At 39.2% G+C, this 14,967-nt stretch overlaps 2 protein-coding genes across 2 annotated transcripts in view; both read right to left on the bottom strand.

Annotated features, from left to right (window-relative positions):
• Window positions 1-4,365: 4,365 nt before the first annotated feature.
• The window catches only part of myo7aa (myosin VIIAa), a 25,944-nt gene continuing 15,342 nt past the window's right edge, over window positions 4,366-14,967 (bottom strand). Inside the window, exons 7-20 of the mRNA XM_053320299.1 lie at window positions 14,586-14,710; window positions 13,616-13,773; window positions 12,374-12,527; window positions 11,170-11,325; window positions 10,874-10,979; window positions 10,639-10,752; window positions 10,255-10,342; window positions 6,858-6,964; window positions 6,565-6,750; window positions 6,284-6,400; window positions 5,651-5,734; window positions 5,435-5,554; window positions 4,631-4,719; window positions 4,366-4,561 (exon numbers count right to left, since the gene is read on the bottom strand). Of these exons, the coding sequence (XP_053176274.1) occupies window positions 4,366-4,561; window positions 4,631-4,719; window positions 5,435-5,554; window positions 5,651-5,734; window positions 6,284-6,400; window positions 6,565-6,750; window positions 6,858-6,964; window positions 10,255-10,342; window positions 10,639-10,752; window positions 10,874-10,979; window positions 11,170-11,325; window positions 12,374-12,527; window positions 13,616-13,773; window positions 14,586-14,710 (1,800 nt within the window). The remainder of the gene's footprint in view (window positions 4,562-4,630; window positions 4,720-5,434; window positions 5,555-5,650; window positions 5,735-6,283; window positions 6,401-6,564; window positions 6,751-6,857; window positions 6,965-10,254; window positions 10,343-10,638; window positions 10,753-10,873; window positions 10,980-11,169; window positions 11,326-12,373; window positions 12,528-13,615; window positions 13,774-14,585; window positions 14,711-14,967) is intronic.
• Window positions 7,951-9,615, bottom strand: LOC128360946 (tripartite motif-containing protein 16-like). Its single transcript, XM_053321508.1, has 2 exons — window positions 9,510-9,615; window positions 7,951-9,443 (listed from the first exon to the last, which is right to left on the bottom strand). The coding sequence occupies exons 1-2, from the start codon at window positions 9,613-9,615 to the stop codon at window positions 7,951-7,953; spliced, it is 1,599 nt and encodes a 532-aa protein (XP_053177483.1).

Genomic DNA, 14,967 nt, shown 5'->3' on the forward strand with positions numbered 1-14,967 from the left:
CACAAAAAAGTCTCTTGGAGCCATACCTTAAATCCAACAGGAAGTCTGCTTTTTGAGTCAAATTTTCTATTTTAGTGCCTTTTTTTTTTTTTACATTTCCACGACCGATTTGAAATTCACTCAGTGTCATTTTAAGACTTCGAAGATGAAAGGATCAGTATGAGCTCTGAGTACTTTATTATTGTTTTAGATGAACCTTAAATTAAGAAAATTGAGCCCCTCGCTCCAGATTGACTTACATTGACAAAATTCAGTGTGCATATGTATCGTGTAAAGACGCACAAAAAAGTCTCTTGGAGCCATACCTTAAATCCAACAGGAAGTCTGCTTTTTGAGTCAAATTTTCTATTTTAGTGCCTTTTTTTTTTTTACATTTCCACGACCGATTTGAAATTCACTCAGTGTCATTTTAAGACTTTGAAGATGAAAGGATCAGTATGAGCTCTGAGTACTTTATTATTGTTTTAGATGAACCTTAAATTAAGAAAATTGAGCCCCTCGCTCCAGATTGACTTACATTGACAAAATTTGGTGTGCATATGTATCGTGTAAAGACGCACAAAAAAGTCTCTTGGAGCCATACCTTAAATCCAACAGGAAGTCTGCCTTTTGAGTCAAATTTTCTATTTTAGCGCCATATTTTTTTCCATTTCCATACCTCGTACTTTAACGAACTCCTCCTAAAAATTTAACCTGACCGACTTCAGATTCACTCAGTGTCATCTTAAGACCTCGAAGATGAAAAGTTACTGAAATCTTTTGCCACTGTTATATCTGATGGGTGTGGCAATGCGGCAAATTTCAATGTTTCGCCATAAAACAGGAAGTCCTTATAACTCCAACATACATTGTTCAGACTTGCCCCAAATTTCTCTCACATGATGAAGATCTCATCCTGAACATGTTTATGTGTCAGTCAGACATGCTCAGGAATGTGAGTCCCCTTCAATCCTGCTTGCAGCTTTCATTTTTGTGAGTAAATGAGATGATTTAAAGGAAATGAGCGATGATGTAAATCTGGAGCTCAGAATTATAAATGTGTATTTTGCGTCTACAAACTTCAGCGTTGTATTAAGACAAAATGTAACAGTAAAAAAAGAGACAATAATCACACTAGTCAACATAATCTGAACTCAAGGTCTACTTAATAGCTTTTTCCAGAGCTTTCATTTGCATCTCATGTTTTTCATCAGCAGACGGAGCGAGAGATGACATCACTCAGCAGGAGGACGACTAACGAAGGAGGTGAGATGTGACTGAAATCTCCGGACAAATCTAACAGGTGGATCTTTTTTTATTTAAATATAAATATTATATTGTCAAACTACAACTACGTGAGAACAGCAGCTGCACTCCACAGGCTGCTGGGTAATGTAGTTTCAACAGTTAAGGCATTAAAATGTAAAACTAAACAGCTGATAATAATTAACTACAACATTAAAATGAATGAGATGTAAACATAAACCATGAATTCAGTGTTAAAACATGAGAAAAAGCTCCATATTAAAATTTAAAAAAAGTTAAACACAGTTCAGGACAAACATAGCAGACGAAACACAAACACATGACAGGTTTGTTTTGTAGTGGATCAACTGTAAAAACAGATTTTAAATAAATGAACTGACCAGAAAAACACAAAACAGATGGATGTTTAACATAAAAAAGATTCATGAAAACTTTGAGAATATTATTTAAAGTGATGAAAACTTGAGCAGCAGGAGAAATAAACTGAAAACTGTGACCTCTGACCTCGTTTTCTGAGTAAATTACAGCCGATAAACTCAACAAGCTTTTTTTAAAAATGTCTGGGTGTCTTAACTATTACACAAACTAACAAAACCCTAACTTTGATATTTTTTTATCCTTATTACTGTTGGAACATAAAGCATTTAGTGTGAGGATGGCGCAACAGTACAGAGAAGATAACCAGGGCTGAGTATCTGTCTCATACCTTTTAATGTATCCAAAATAAATCAATACCAAGTAGTATCGAAACATCTCCCATCAATCGATACCTGCAGTCAATCCTTTTTGCACCCAGAGTTAGAAAATATGACTATTTTAGTTTGGACTCAACAGCCATATGGAAGTAAATCTTTGTCATCTGCTTTTGAATTTGAATTTTTAGCACAGAATTTTTTTGCATCGAATTTCAAACACTGAATTTTTTTTTTCATTGAAATCAGACTTTGAATTTTAAAAGCCGTTGAATTTCAAGAACTGATTTTTTTTGTATAAAAAAATTCAGTGTAAAAAAAAAATTTAATGTTGCAAAAAATTCAGTGTCAAAAATTCAGTGTCTCAAATTCAGAGTCAACATCCAGGTAACTAAACAGAAGCAATCGATCCCTGAATCAAATCGTTCACAGAGTATTTACCATTTTATTTACCAAGAGAAACGGTAAATAAAATTTGAGAATTTTTTACACTGAATTTTTTTAAACATTAGAAAAAATTCAGAGGAAAACAAAAAATCAGTTCTTTCAAAATTCAAAGTCTGAAATTCGATGCAAAAAAATTCAGTGTTAAAAATTTAAATTCAAAAGCAGATGGCACAGATTTACTTCCATACAGCCCATCAATGTATTGGTGGAGGAGTGGTGGCTTCTATTCACATGATGGGTATTAGATGAAGTACTCAGTTGGTATCACTATCACTTTAAAGCGATGGTTTGGCGTAATTTCAACCTAGTGTCATATGCACCATGAGGTCTATCTAATGAGCGTCTCGCCCCCCCCCTTTTTTTAATTTGGTCGCAAAATAGTGGAGTAGAGCCATCAGCTGAATGTCTTAGTACAGGCGCTAACGGGACCACCAGTGTACCCTACCTAACCCAGAGATACACCACCCTACTCCATTATTCTGCGACCAAATCAAAAAAAGGAAAACGCTAAGTCAACATTACGCCGAACCATGGCTTTAAGGGTCCTTGTACTGGTGCTAGTATCATCATCACTTTTTAAACGATATCCAGCCTTAATTAGCATTTTAACCTCCAATTGTTAATATGCATGTTTATGTGTTTACTAACATTACCAGACTCATCAGTGCAGTGTGATTCATACCGTGTTTAGGCATGTTATTACAGTAACATGGTAAAACACTTTTATAATTAAAGTTAAAGTTAGTGTAACAGGCCAACACACTGCCCTTCATAGAGACACATCACCTCAGTGGAGACTAATACTCTAATATTATTATGTTAAAATGATAAAAGTGGCATTTTTCTCTATTTTTCTCTTCTGCTGCATCAAACCAACAATGAAGTCATCTATAGTGTTACGTTGTTTTATATCTTATTCCTCTGTTGTTGTTTAAAAATGATTAAAAACACAACAGTGAGTCACCACGCTTGAGTTTGTACCTTTATTTTGAAGAGTTTGGTCACAGATGCTCTCTTACCGAAACAAATCTGACTAAAAAACATGATCATTGTTCCTGTTTCTAAAAAAAACTAACGTGAGCAAACTCTTCATAATGAAGGAACACGTCAGCCAGTCCAGTGTTGAAGATTTTTGATTATTATTTTCAATTATGAAGAGTTTGGTCTTTTATTTTGAAGAGTTTGTGACTTTTTTAAAATAGTTTTTTAACAGCAATGGACTCTGAATAAACACTCACAGTACTCGTTAATAGATCAGTTCATTGTTGGTGAAGAAAAATCCTTTAACTCACAATAATTCTTTAAAAAAAAAAAAGAAAGACGTGCACTTAACTAACTGGGTTAAAGGGTTTCTCTCCAGTTAGAAGATTTCTTGACTGTCATGTAAACGAGGAACCTGGTTACTGTAATCAGCATAGAGAGAAAACAGATTACTCTGCTTTGTATTCATGTGACTGAGTTTCTAAAACAGCTTTTTACAAGCAGCACAGATAAAAGCACAGCAGGATAAAGACAGGAAATCACTGTGAGGGTTAATTCATGAGAGGTCTGCAGTCACGTCTTCTTTCCTGGAGGATAATTCTCACTGTTCACATGAAAAGTGACAGAAATAGTCGTGAGGAGAGAGAAGTTAAAACCCTTTGTCTCTTTATCTCACAATGAGGGTTTAGAAAGTCAGGACACAAAAGCTATTTGACAGTATGAGAGGCCTTTCTGGTGGAGTATACTGCCCCCTTCAGTCTGCTCAGAGTCACACAACCAAAAAAAAAAGAAAAGACAGTGAGAAAGCAACTCTTCCAAAACGAGGTCAGTGCAGAAGAGAAGTCTGGTTACTGATGATGTAAACTCACTGACTGAGACCGTTTAGCTTGGACCAACAGAACAAAACAGCTGTCGGATGTTACGATCACGTGTCAAACGGCCGTCAGAGAGCGACGGCGGACGCTGTTAATCATCAGGAAGAAGAAAACGGACGGATCGTTTAGAGGTAGTCATCCTCGCTGGACGGCTCATCGTCATCCTCGTGGTTGTAGTTGTACTGGTTGTAGTTGCTCGGTCCTTCTCCGGGGTCGTCGCTGCTGACGGCCGAACTCTCCCCGGTGACCTTTGACCCTTCTGAGCTAGCAGAAGGACTGCGGCTCATCCTCCACAACTGGTGGGCGAAGGTCCGCCCCCAGCTGCAGTGCTGGCCAATGGGGCGCAAGAGCCGGATGAGCTCGGCGGCCTCCTGCCAGTAAGAAGTTCACTTGCTGTGTCCGCGCCCGGAGCGCTGCTTGTTCATGGTGGTCAACATCTGACTGATGTAGGAGGTCAGCAGGTCGTCCATCTTGTAGCCCTGAAAAGACACGACGGCAGTTTAATTATTATATTAGAGTTACGTTAACATTACTGTTTGAGATTATTTCACATTTAAAGCTGAAACTGTTTATTTTAAAGTCTGTGTAAAGTAAGAATAAATATGTGTTCTGAGTTTGACATAGAAAGAAGAAAGACCACAGAAAAGTGTGTTGTTAACCACCCTGCCAAATTTGAATGATTAAAATCGCCAAATATATGAAATTAGGCTTCAAAGTTGTGTAAAAATCAGCCTCTTTCTCTGCTACCAAACGCTGAAGCCTTTTTTTCCTCTGCGATAGTAACTTAATATCTTCAGGTTATGGACGGTCATTGGTACATCAGTGAGTATTAGTAGTAAACTATAAATATAACAGAGAACATTCAGTATGAGCTTTAGTTTGTCAGAAAATAACTATTATATTAAATTATTATTTATAACATAATTATATATTCTGTGCTGTAAAACACAGAAAGTGTGAAAACAGATCAATTTGTGATGTGTGAAGATAATCTAAAATGTTCAGGACAGATTTGTTGGTACTCAGAAAATATTCTAAATAATTGGATTACAGTGATATTTCAAACCAACTGCTTTCTTTATGTATAATTACACATGTCTTCAATCTTGTAATCATTCATTCTGTTTAAATGGAGAAACGTCGTCACTCTGCTGTTTATCATTGTGTGTGTGTGTGTGTGTTGCAGTCACCCACCAGTGAAGTCTCACAGAGCAGTTTGCTTCCTCTGACCAGGTTTCCGATGGTGATGTGGAAGTAAGTGTTCCCACTGCTCCAGTTGGAGATCTTGGTGAAGGGATGAGTGATCAGGATGTCCTGCGTAAAAGATTAATAACACATTAATAAAATAAGTATAAACATAACAAATATATAAACGTTACATGCAGATTGAGGATGAATGATTACACGGACCTTCGTCTTCGGGTCAATGAGACTGACTCCGTGCTTGTTGATGGCGATCAGAAGGATTTCTGGGTAGTTTGGCTCTGTGGTTTGCTAAAGACAAAAAGACACGTGTTTAATTTGTTATGATTTATCCTCCATCATATCTTATTATTAATAGATTTGTAGATGCAGTAATGCAGCGTTAAAGTTGTATCAATCTGCTTCAGGTGATGTTTGAGACTAATCACTCAGTTCCACTATACTTTACTAATATAAATACCATGTTATTGTATATATGAATTTTGTAATGGTTTTCGTTATGTAATGTGCTTTTACTGTAAGTGATAAGGCCGCATGTTTTGATGTATATATTGTCGGGGTTTTCTCAAAGCTGCGGGAGGAGTTATGCGCTGAAATTTGGTGAAAGAAGAAGAACAAGTGTGGCAAAGACCCGTGGCACTAATAAGACTGTAAGGTTGAAAGATAGAAGACTTGATTTGACTCATTTGGACAACTGAAGCTTCATATTAGCTTCAGATCAACTTTTAAAACCATGTTTCCACAGTATGAACAGGAGGAATCATTACAGCAAGAAAAACAGACTTGAAAAATGTATGAACTCGTCCTTTAACTGTTGTGAACAGGAAGTGGCAGACTTACCTTGACTTCAAAGAAGGCAGAGCCAAAGGTCGGCCATTTGTAGATGATCTTCAGAAACATCAGTTTGGCCTCTTCCCTCGATTTACCGGCCTGCTTGTTGAAATACGCGACCACAGACTGTTATCACACACACACACACACACACACACACACACACACACACACACACACACACACACACACACACACACACACACACTAAATATTACATCAGGATTCAGTAAGATTGAAGAGAAAAGATTAATTAAAAATATTTGAATATGACAGTTTTAGTTTTTTACTCTCTTCCAGTCGTCTGGTGACAGCTGACGAATGAGATCCTGAGGAACCAGCTCCCGAAGCATCTTGGGAATTGTAGGAAAGTGGGATTTATCGTCCTCGAACTTGACTCGGTAGATGAGCGCCGCCAGTTGGAAAACCTCTTCTCGTGAACACTTGTGGTAGCCGCGCAGGTATTTAGGCAGCTCCTGATCAAAGGAAGAAGAAGACAATCATGTTAACTTTAAAAACACTCTGATGTTTCTGTGTGTCAGGTGAAATAAAGATCTGCTCGTATAAACCTCTTGAGACCGACCTGATAATAGTGGAAGATGGAGTCAGCGAAGGAGTCCTTCCCTGGAACCGTGTTGGTCCATAACTTCTTCATGAAGAACACCTGATAGGTCAGAGAGGGAACGATTCCTGCAGTGGGAGAGGACAGAGGGTTGAAGTTAGAGTCAGATTCAAGTTTGTTCCATCAGGCCATCATCATAGAAATCCTGTAAAATACTGTCACAAGTAAAAGTACTGCAGTATTATAGTGATGTAGTATGCAGTATTACAGTAAAAGTTCTGCAGTATTATAGTGATGTAGTATGCAGTATTACAGTAAAAGTACTGCAGTATTATGAGTGATGTAGTATGCAGTATTACAGTAAAAGTACTGCAGTATTATGAGTGATGTAGTATGCAGTATTACAGTAAAAGTACTGCAGTATTATGAGTGATGTAGTATGCAGTATTACAGTAAAAGTACTGCAGTATTATAGTGATGTAGTATGCAGTATTACAGTAAAAGTACGCAAGCTTTGAATGAGAAGAAAACACTTTGATCACTGTTGATAAAATCCTGTTTAATGAGTATTGAAGCTTCAGATTGTTGACACATCCAATCAGTAAAGTGTGATCAATGATTTCATGTTCAGATTGACTTCATCCACACTGTCAGTTAGTTTAACCCAGAATGTCAGCTATGTACAAGAACATCATTAATGATTATTATCATGATCATTACAGTTTGAATTTCTTTTCTTTATGAATTTACAAAGTGATGAGAACAAAATATCTGTGATGAAGGAAGTTCTGCTGTTTTCTCTGTTTAAGAAACAACAGACACAAATACATCAATACAAACATGAAACTACATTTAGAACAAAGAGAAGTTCACATTTTCATCTGAAGAAATGTCAGTGAATGTTAAAAAGATGGTGATGAGCAGTGAGAGCCTCCATGGATAAAAACACACAGGAAAAAGTCACATTTAAAGAAACTGAACATATAAACGACACATACATAAAGTAAACAAAGTGTTGAATATCACTATTAGCATGTCAGCTGATCTCTGGGCATAGAGACAAAAACATGAAGAATTACAACATCTGATACATGAAGTCTGAAATGACTTCTGTCTATTTCACTTTACACAACTCAGCTGTGGTTTCATAATAAACCCTTAGTCCAGCATAGAGAGGCTGAGTGAATGTGGTCTGGACTCTGTGGAGGAGAGTCATGGTTTCAGAGATGCTGTAGAAGGACAGAATACCTGCTCTGTGATCCAGGTACACTCCGACTCTGGAGGAACCAGGACCTGAGACGGGAGTTTCAATCTTGTTGAAGCGAAATGCATACCTGTTACTGGAACAATCTAAACACCAAGATTTGTTATTATGTCCAAATTCAGATTTACGTCCTGCTCTGCTGATATTCTTGTATGTGACTGATACAAAAACTCTTTCTCTCCACTCCACCTCCCAGTAACAACGTCCAGTCAGACTCTCTCTACTCAGGACCTGATAATAATCAATGAATCTGTCTGTGTGACGAGAATAAGACTGTTGTTGTCCAGTCCCATCTACTTTTCTGTTCCCCTCAGATAATAACAGCTGTGTTTGTGCTGTGTTTGGATCCAGAGTGATTTCACATGAATATTTTAAGAACTCAGCTCTGGTCTTAGGTTCTGGTTCTGGTTGTGACAGTAAAACGTCCACTTTAGTCACTGCTGGTGAGATGTTTGTCCATTCGTCCCTCAGGATGTCCTGTAGTTTATCTCTGAGCTCTGACACAGCTGCTGTCACATCCTCAAAGTATCTCAGAGGACGGATATTGATGCTGGATGAGTCTGTAGGTTCACTGAGTTGTGACACTGAGGGGTAGTTGTGTAGAAACTGGATGTGATCCTCTGTGTGTGAGAGCTGCTTCAGTTCAGCGTCTTTCCTCTTCAGCTCAGTGATCTCCTGCTGCAGCTTCTCCTGAAGCTCTTTGACTCCACTCACTTCAGTTTCCTGCTGGGATCTGATCTGCTGCTTCACATCAGAGCTTCTTTTCTGGAGGAGACGGATCAGCTGAGTGAAGATCTTCTCACTGTCCTCCACTGCTTTATCAGCAGAGCGACTGACGGCCTCCAACTCCTGTTGAAGCAGCTTCACATCTTTCTTTCTGTCCTGGATTCTCTGCTGGATGTTTAGTCGACTCACCTCGAGCTCTCTCTGCCTCTCAGTCCTTTCTGCTGTAGCTGAGACTGTGTCATGGCCTTTATGATCATCCACAGAGCAGAGATAACAGATAATCTGCTGATCAGTGCGGCAGAATATCTCCATCACCCTACCATGATGAGAGCAGATGTTCTCCTGGAGCTTCTTGGAGGGCTCCACCAGCTTGTGTTTTTTAAATGTAGGTGATTCATAGTGAGACTGGAGGTGATTCTCACAGTAAGAGGCCAGACACACCACACAGGACTTGAAGGCTTTCAGCTTCCTCCCAGTGCAGACATCACAGGCCACATCTTCAGGTCCAGCATAGCAGTGATCAGCAGGAGCAGCTTGGAGTCCAGTCTTCTTCAGCTGCTCCACTAAAGCTGCTAACATGGTGTTTTTCTTCAGGACAGGCCTCGGTGTGAAGGCCTCTCTGCACTGTGGGCAGCTGTAGATCTTCCTCTGATCCTCTCCATCCCAGAATCCTTTGATACAGCTCATACAGTAGCTGTGTCCACAGGGAAGACCCACCGGATCCTTCAGGAGATCCAGACAGATCGAACAAGAGAAGGTTTCTCGGTCCAGCTGATCTCTCTGCGCCATTTCAGCTCTCAGAGGCAATGACTGTCTGAGCTTCACTTCCTGATAAATGAAACAGGTTTGAACTTTGATCTGATCATGTGATTCAGTCAGAAATGCAGCCTGACAGCTCTGTGCTGGGTCACATGTTGGTTACGCCCATCTACAAACTGTAGATCTGAAGGGAGAGAACAAGGAACTCTGATCCCAGAGTGGAGCTTGTTGTGTTTAAAGAACAGGGACGGTTATCAGGACGAGGAGCCGCACTGTGGATTCAAACTGTGTTTCCTCATTTACAGTAAAGTCTCAGTTAAAAGCTGCTCAACATTTAACTTTACTGCTATGTACAAATACTCCATTACAAGTAAAAGTACTGCAGTATTATGAGTGATGTAGTATGCAGTATTACAGTGAAAGTACTGCAGTATTATGAGTGATGTAGTATGCAGTATTACAGTAAAAGTAGTGATGTATTATTATATATGACATCATTAGATTATTAATAGTGAAGCATCAGTGTTAGAGCAGCATGTTACTGTTGTAGCTGCTAGAGGTGGAGTACCTCAAAGTGTACTACAGTAAAGTACACGTACCTCAAAATGTACTACAGTAAAGTACAAATACCTCTAACTGTAGTAAATGTACTTTAGTTACTTTTCTCACCGTCTTTAGCTGGTCTTGATTTCTTGATCCAGTCGGTCAAATGCCGAACGAAGTCAAAGAAGAAATCTCCCTCTGGCACGCTGATCACCTGCAGAACAACACACACACACACACACACACACACACATACACACACACACACACACACACACACACACACACACACACACACACACACACGCACACACACACGCACACACACATGCACACACACACACACACACACACACACACACACACACACACACAGATATCAGCCAGACCAAAAATCCTTTAAATGTTCACGTGTGTGTCAGTTTTAACGTAAACTTGAATAAATTTGGTTCAGGATCATTAATTGAATCCTGACAGACATCACATGACTTTTGACCTTAGACCTCTCACCTTGTCTGAGATCTTGACGAACAGACTGAACCCTTCAGGAGATTTGAGCAACAGTCTGGTCGAAATGTTCTGACAGAAATCCTTCGCTTTGGTGCTCGACTCCACCTCGAACGCCTGCCGGGTGTCAAACACATTAACACTGTTTAACATGTGAACATGATATATAAATAATGTGTGTGTGTGTACGTGTGTATGTGTGTGTGTGTGTGTGTGTGTGTGTGTGTGTGTGTCTCACCTCGTCCGTGTCGTCCGGGAAATAGACTTTGTGGAAGATCTGTGTCGTCTTGTGTTGGATGGCCTCCACTTCCACCAGGTGAGGAGGGTACTTCCTGGATCCGTTTCTGTTACCGTGACAACCATGACATGAAAAAACAAAGTGTCAGTCAGAGGAAGACGAGACGGAGAAAATAAATGTCCTTCCTGCTTTTGATTGACAGCTAAAGATTTATGCGTCAGTCACAGTCAGACCGCACAGGTGAAGCTCAGGTGAGACTCAGCGTTACCGTAGCGATTTGTGAGACTCTGCGTTACCGTAGCGATTTGTGCAGCCGCTGCATGCAGTCTCCAGACAGCGGGTGATGTTTCTTAGACTGGAGGAAGCGCTGGATGTGCGGCAGCAGAACGTTACTGGGAGGAAACAAACCAGAACACAACCACAGCAGCTCCCAGCCTTTCTCCTCACTGTACCTGCAGATTATAGATATTATAATCAGATTACAGAGATAATAATCAGATTACAGAGATTATAATCAGATTACAGACATAATCAGATTATAGAGATTATAATCAGATTACAGAGATCATTATTAGATTACAGAGATTATAATCACATTAAAGAGATTATTATCAGATTATAATCAGATTACAGATTATAATCAGATTACAGATTATAATCACATTACAGAGATTATTAGATTACAGAGATTATTAGATTACAGAGATTATAATCACATTAAAGAGATTATTATCAGATTATAATCAGATTACAGATTATAATCAGACTACAGATATTATAATCTGATTACAGATATTATAATCAGATTACAGAGATTATAATCAGATTTCACATTACAGAGATTATAATCAGATTACAGAGATTATAATCAGATTTCACATTACAGAGATTATAATCAGATTACAGAGATTATAATCAGATTTCACATTACAGAGATTATAATCAGATTACAGAGATTATAATCGCATTACAGAGATTATTATCAGATTACAGACATAATCAGATTATAGAGATTATAATCGCATTACAGAGACTGAAACTGATTTTTATAAAAGAAGTTAAAAACAAATGATCATTATCTTTATCAGCCTGATCAATACTGGAGTTTTGGGGGCGATGCTGATACTGATATTAGAGAGTAAAGAATATATCGGCTAATAATATAACATAAACAGAATATATACATGAACACTTTTTTTGCAATGATCCCTTCAATGTTATTATCAAACTCAAAAATATGTAAATAATTTAACTTTCTTATTCAAATCAGTGCACTAAGAGTAAAAACTACACTGGGAATTTAAATATTGGTGCATTTCAGACATCATGTACGTCAATATTGGTCAATAATATGTGTGTATGTGCATGTTTTGGGGTTTTTTTTCACTGTAAATTTGGGTGTAAAATAAAAGGATTAAACTTACTATTAAAACTAAAGAAATGATTTGTTTGTATTTCAGTAGATAAAGAGAAAACTCTGCACTGATCAGAGTTTCTTACTTGACGTGATTGTCCGTCAGCTGTTTGAGGATCTGACAGAAGATCTCGTCTTTCAGAGGTTCGGCCTTCAGCGCTCCTTCAAAGATCTGATCCGTCAGCTCGTTGACGGAGCGCGTTCGTTTGGACGGATAGTCGCCCATATACTTCATCATCGGTGGGAGAAACAGTTAAGGAGTAAATAAATAAAAACACCTGATCGGCTTAAAAAACCAGCAGAGAGAAAACATGATCGTCTGATGTGAGAAAAACAAGTTCAGAGACTAATTTTTATATTACAGCTTTGGCAACTTGTTCTAATGAGACTATAATTATATAATAACCAGGCGGGGAGCTCCAGTCCTCTGAAATGAGGCCAACATGGAAATAACTTAGAACTGCATTCTATCAAAAGGCCACCAGGGGGCGACCGTCTCTACACAAGTCAATGGAGAATTCACCAACTTCTCACTTGATTTCTAACCTCAGTAAACGTTTTCAAAATGTGTTTATGGTCTCAATCGCTAGTTTAAAGCCTTCTTCAATGCAGTATGATGTTCATTTGGGACATTTTGGCCTCCCTGATTTTATATGTGACGATAAAGCAGGGTATGCATTAGGGCGTGGCTACGTCCTGATTGACAGGTTGATTGACCAATGTCCTCGAGATCCAGCCCTCGCAACCATAGCAACCTCCCCGCTCCGCCCATGGCCCCGCCTCATACCCATATAAGTAGAATCCATGTTTTTATTTTTCCCAGCATGCACCTGAAATTTTCAAGATGGCGCTGCCTAGATTAGAAACTATTGGCTTCCGAGCAGCAGTCCACAAACCAATGGGTGACGTCACGGATGTTACGTCCATTTCTTTTATACGGTCTGTGGTAATAATGGAGCCAGTTTAAAGTTTAAAATGTGTTTTTACTTAAACTCCTGCAGTTAATGTCGAGATAAACAAACACAGTTATTAAAACGTTGGGTCACATGATAAACAGATACTAACATACTGACACATTTTAAACAATAAAAGATATGATATTTAACTTCATTTAGTCTAAAAACTAAAATAATTCAACATATAAAGGGTAATTTTAAGATTTCAGATTATATACTTTACTGTTTCTATTCATATATTAAAGTGCTGTACTTCTTCTTACTTTATAAATACTGTAAAATACAACAAAATATAAAATCAGTTCCATGATAAAAGTATATTTGGTAATAATAATGATGCTAATATTAAAGGTGCTGCAGGTTGAAGGATATCTATGAAGGACATGCAGGCGTCCTGAGCCAGATCCTCGTGGTTTACGACCTTCTTCAGCAGCGGCAGTTTGAGCGGCTCTCTGGTGCAGCTCCACATTTTATCCTTCCCACGATTCTTAGTGACCATCACTCTGCTCAGAGTGTGTTTGGGAGGAGGCCTGAAGAGGAAGAGGAGGAGGAAGAATAAATATGTGTTCTGAGTTTGACATACTACAGAAAAGTGTGTTGTTAACCACCCTGCCAAATATGAATGATTAAAAAAATCTCCAAATATATGAAATTAGGCTTCAAAGTTGTGTAAAAATCAGCCTCTTTCTCTGCTCCCAAACGCTGTGGGCGTGGCCGCCGAGTCCGCTGAAGCCCCGCCCCCTACCAAGTGTCACCTGTCAATCAAAGTCACCACCTCTACCAGAAACATGGACCCTAGGTCTAAGAGCTTTCTGCTGCTAACTCAGCTGCTAGCTCGGTGGCTAACTCAGCAGCTAGCTTGGTGGCTAACTCAGCTAACTGGCTAACTGTAGACTGTAGTAGTAGTAGTGTGTGCTGAATGTATTTCTACCTCTACAGCAGCAGGGGCGGGTTTATGCTAATCACTAAATCCTGAACACAGAAATGTTGAAACACAGTTTGTGAAGCCTAGCTCCACAATTCAAATCTAAATGGTTGAAATGCTTTTTACACCTTTTTTATAAATAAATTTATGACCTATTTAATGTGTTTAGAAGAAAATGTCTCAATTCACTTTACACGGTCTTTAAATAAAGTTAATTGTGGACAAAAGTCAAGTTCCTAATTAAGAAGAAGCTGATTTTTGGGTCAGAGGTTGAAATTACTGTTAGGATAAGTCTCCATGAAATTAATGTAAGTCTATGTAATGTCCCCAAAAGTGACTTAGGGCAGGATGTGTGTGTGTGTGTGTGTGTGTGTGTGTGTGTGTGTGTGTGTGTGTGTGTGTGTGTGTGTGTGTTACCTGAAGTAGTCGTATGAAAACTCCTCCAGTGTGTACGGCTTCATTCGGTCGTCGTTCTCCGGCAGGACGAGCTGCGACGCTCGCACCGACTCCTGCCGCTGGTCGGGCGTCATGGTTACCAGCGCCTGATTGGATGGATCATCATCACAGGAGGAGGAGGAGGAAGAGGAAGAGGAAGAAGAGGAGGAGTAGGAAGGGGAGGAGGAAGAAGAGGAGGAGGAGGAGGAAGAGAAGGAGGAGGAAGAAGAAGAGGAGGAAAGAGAGGAAGAGGAGGAGGAGGAGGAAGAGGAGGAGGAGGAAGAAGAGGGAGAAGAAGAGAAAGGGGAAGGGGAGAAGGAAGAAGAGGAAGGGGAGGAGGAAGAGGAAAAAGAGGAGGAGGAAG

This window comes from Scomber japonicus, chromosome 6, assembly GCF_027409825.1.
Source record: "Scomber japonicus isolate fScoJap1 chromosome 6, fScoJap1.pri, whole genome shotgun sequence".
Classification (NCBI taxonomy): Eukaryota; Metazoa; Chordata; class Actinopteri; order Scombriformes; family Scombridae; genus Scomber; species Scomber japonicus.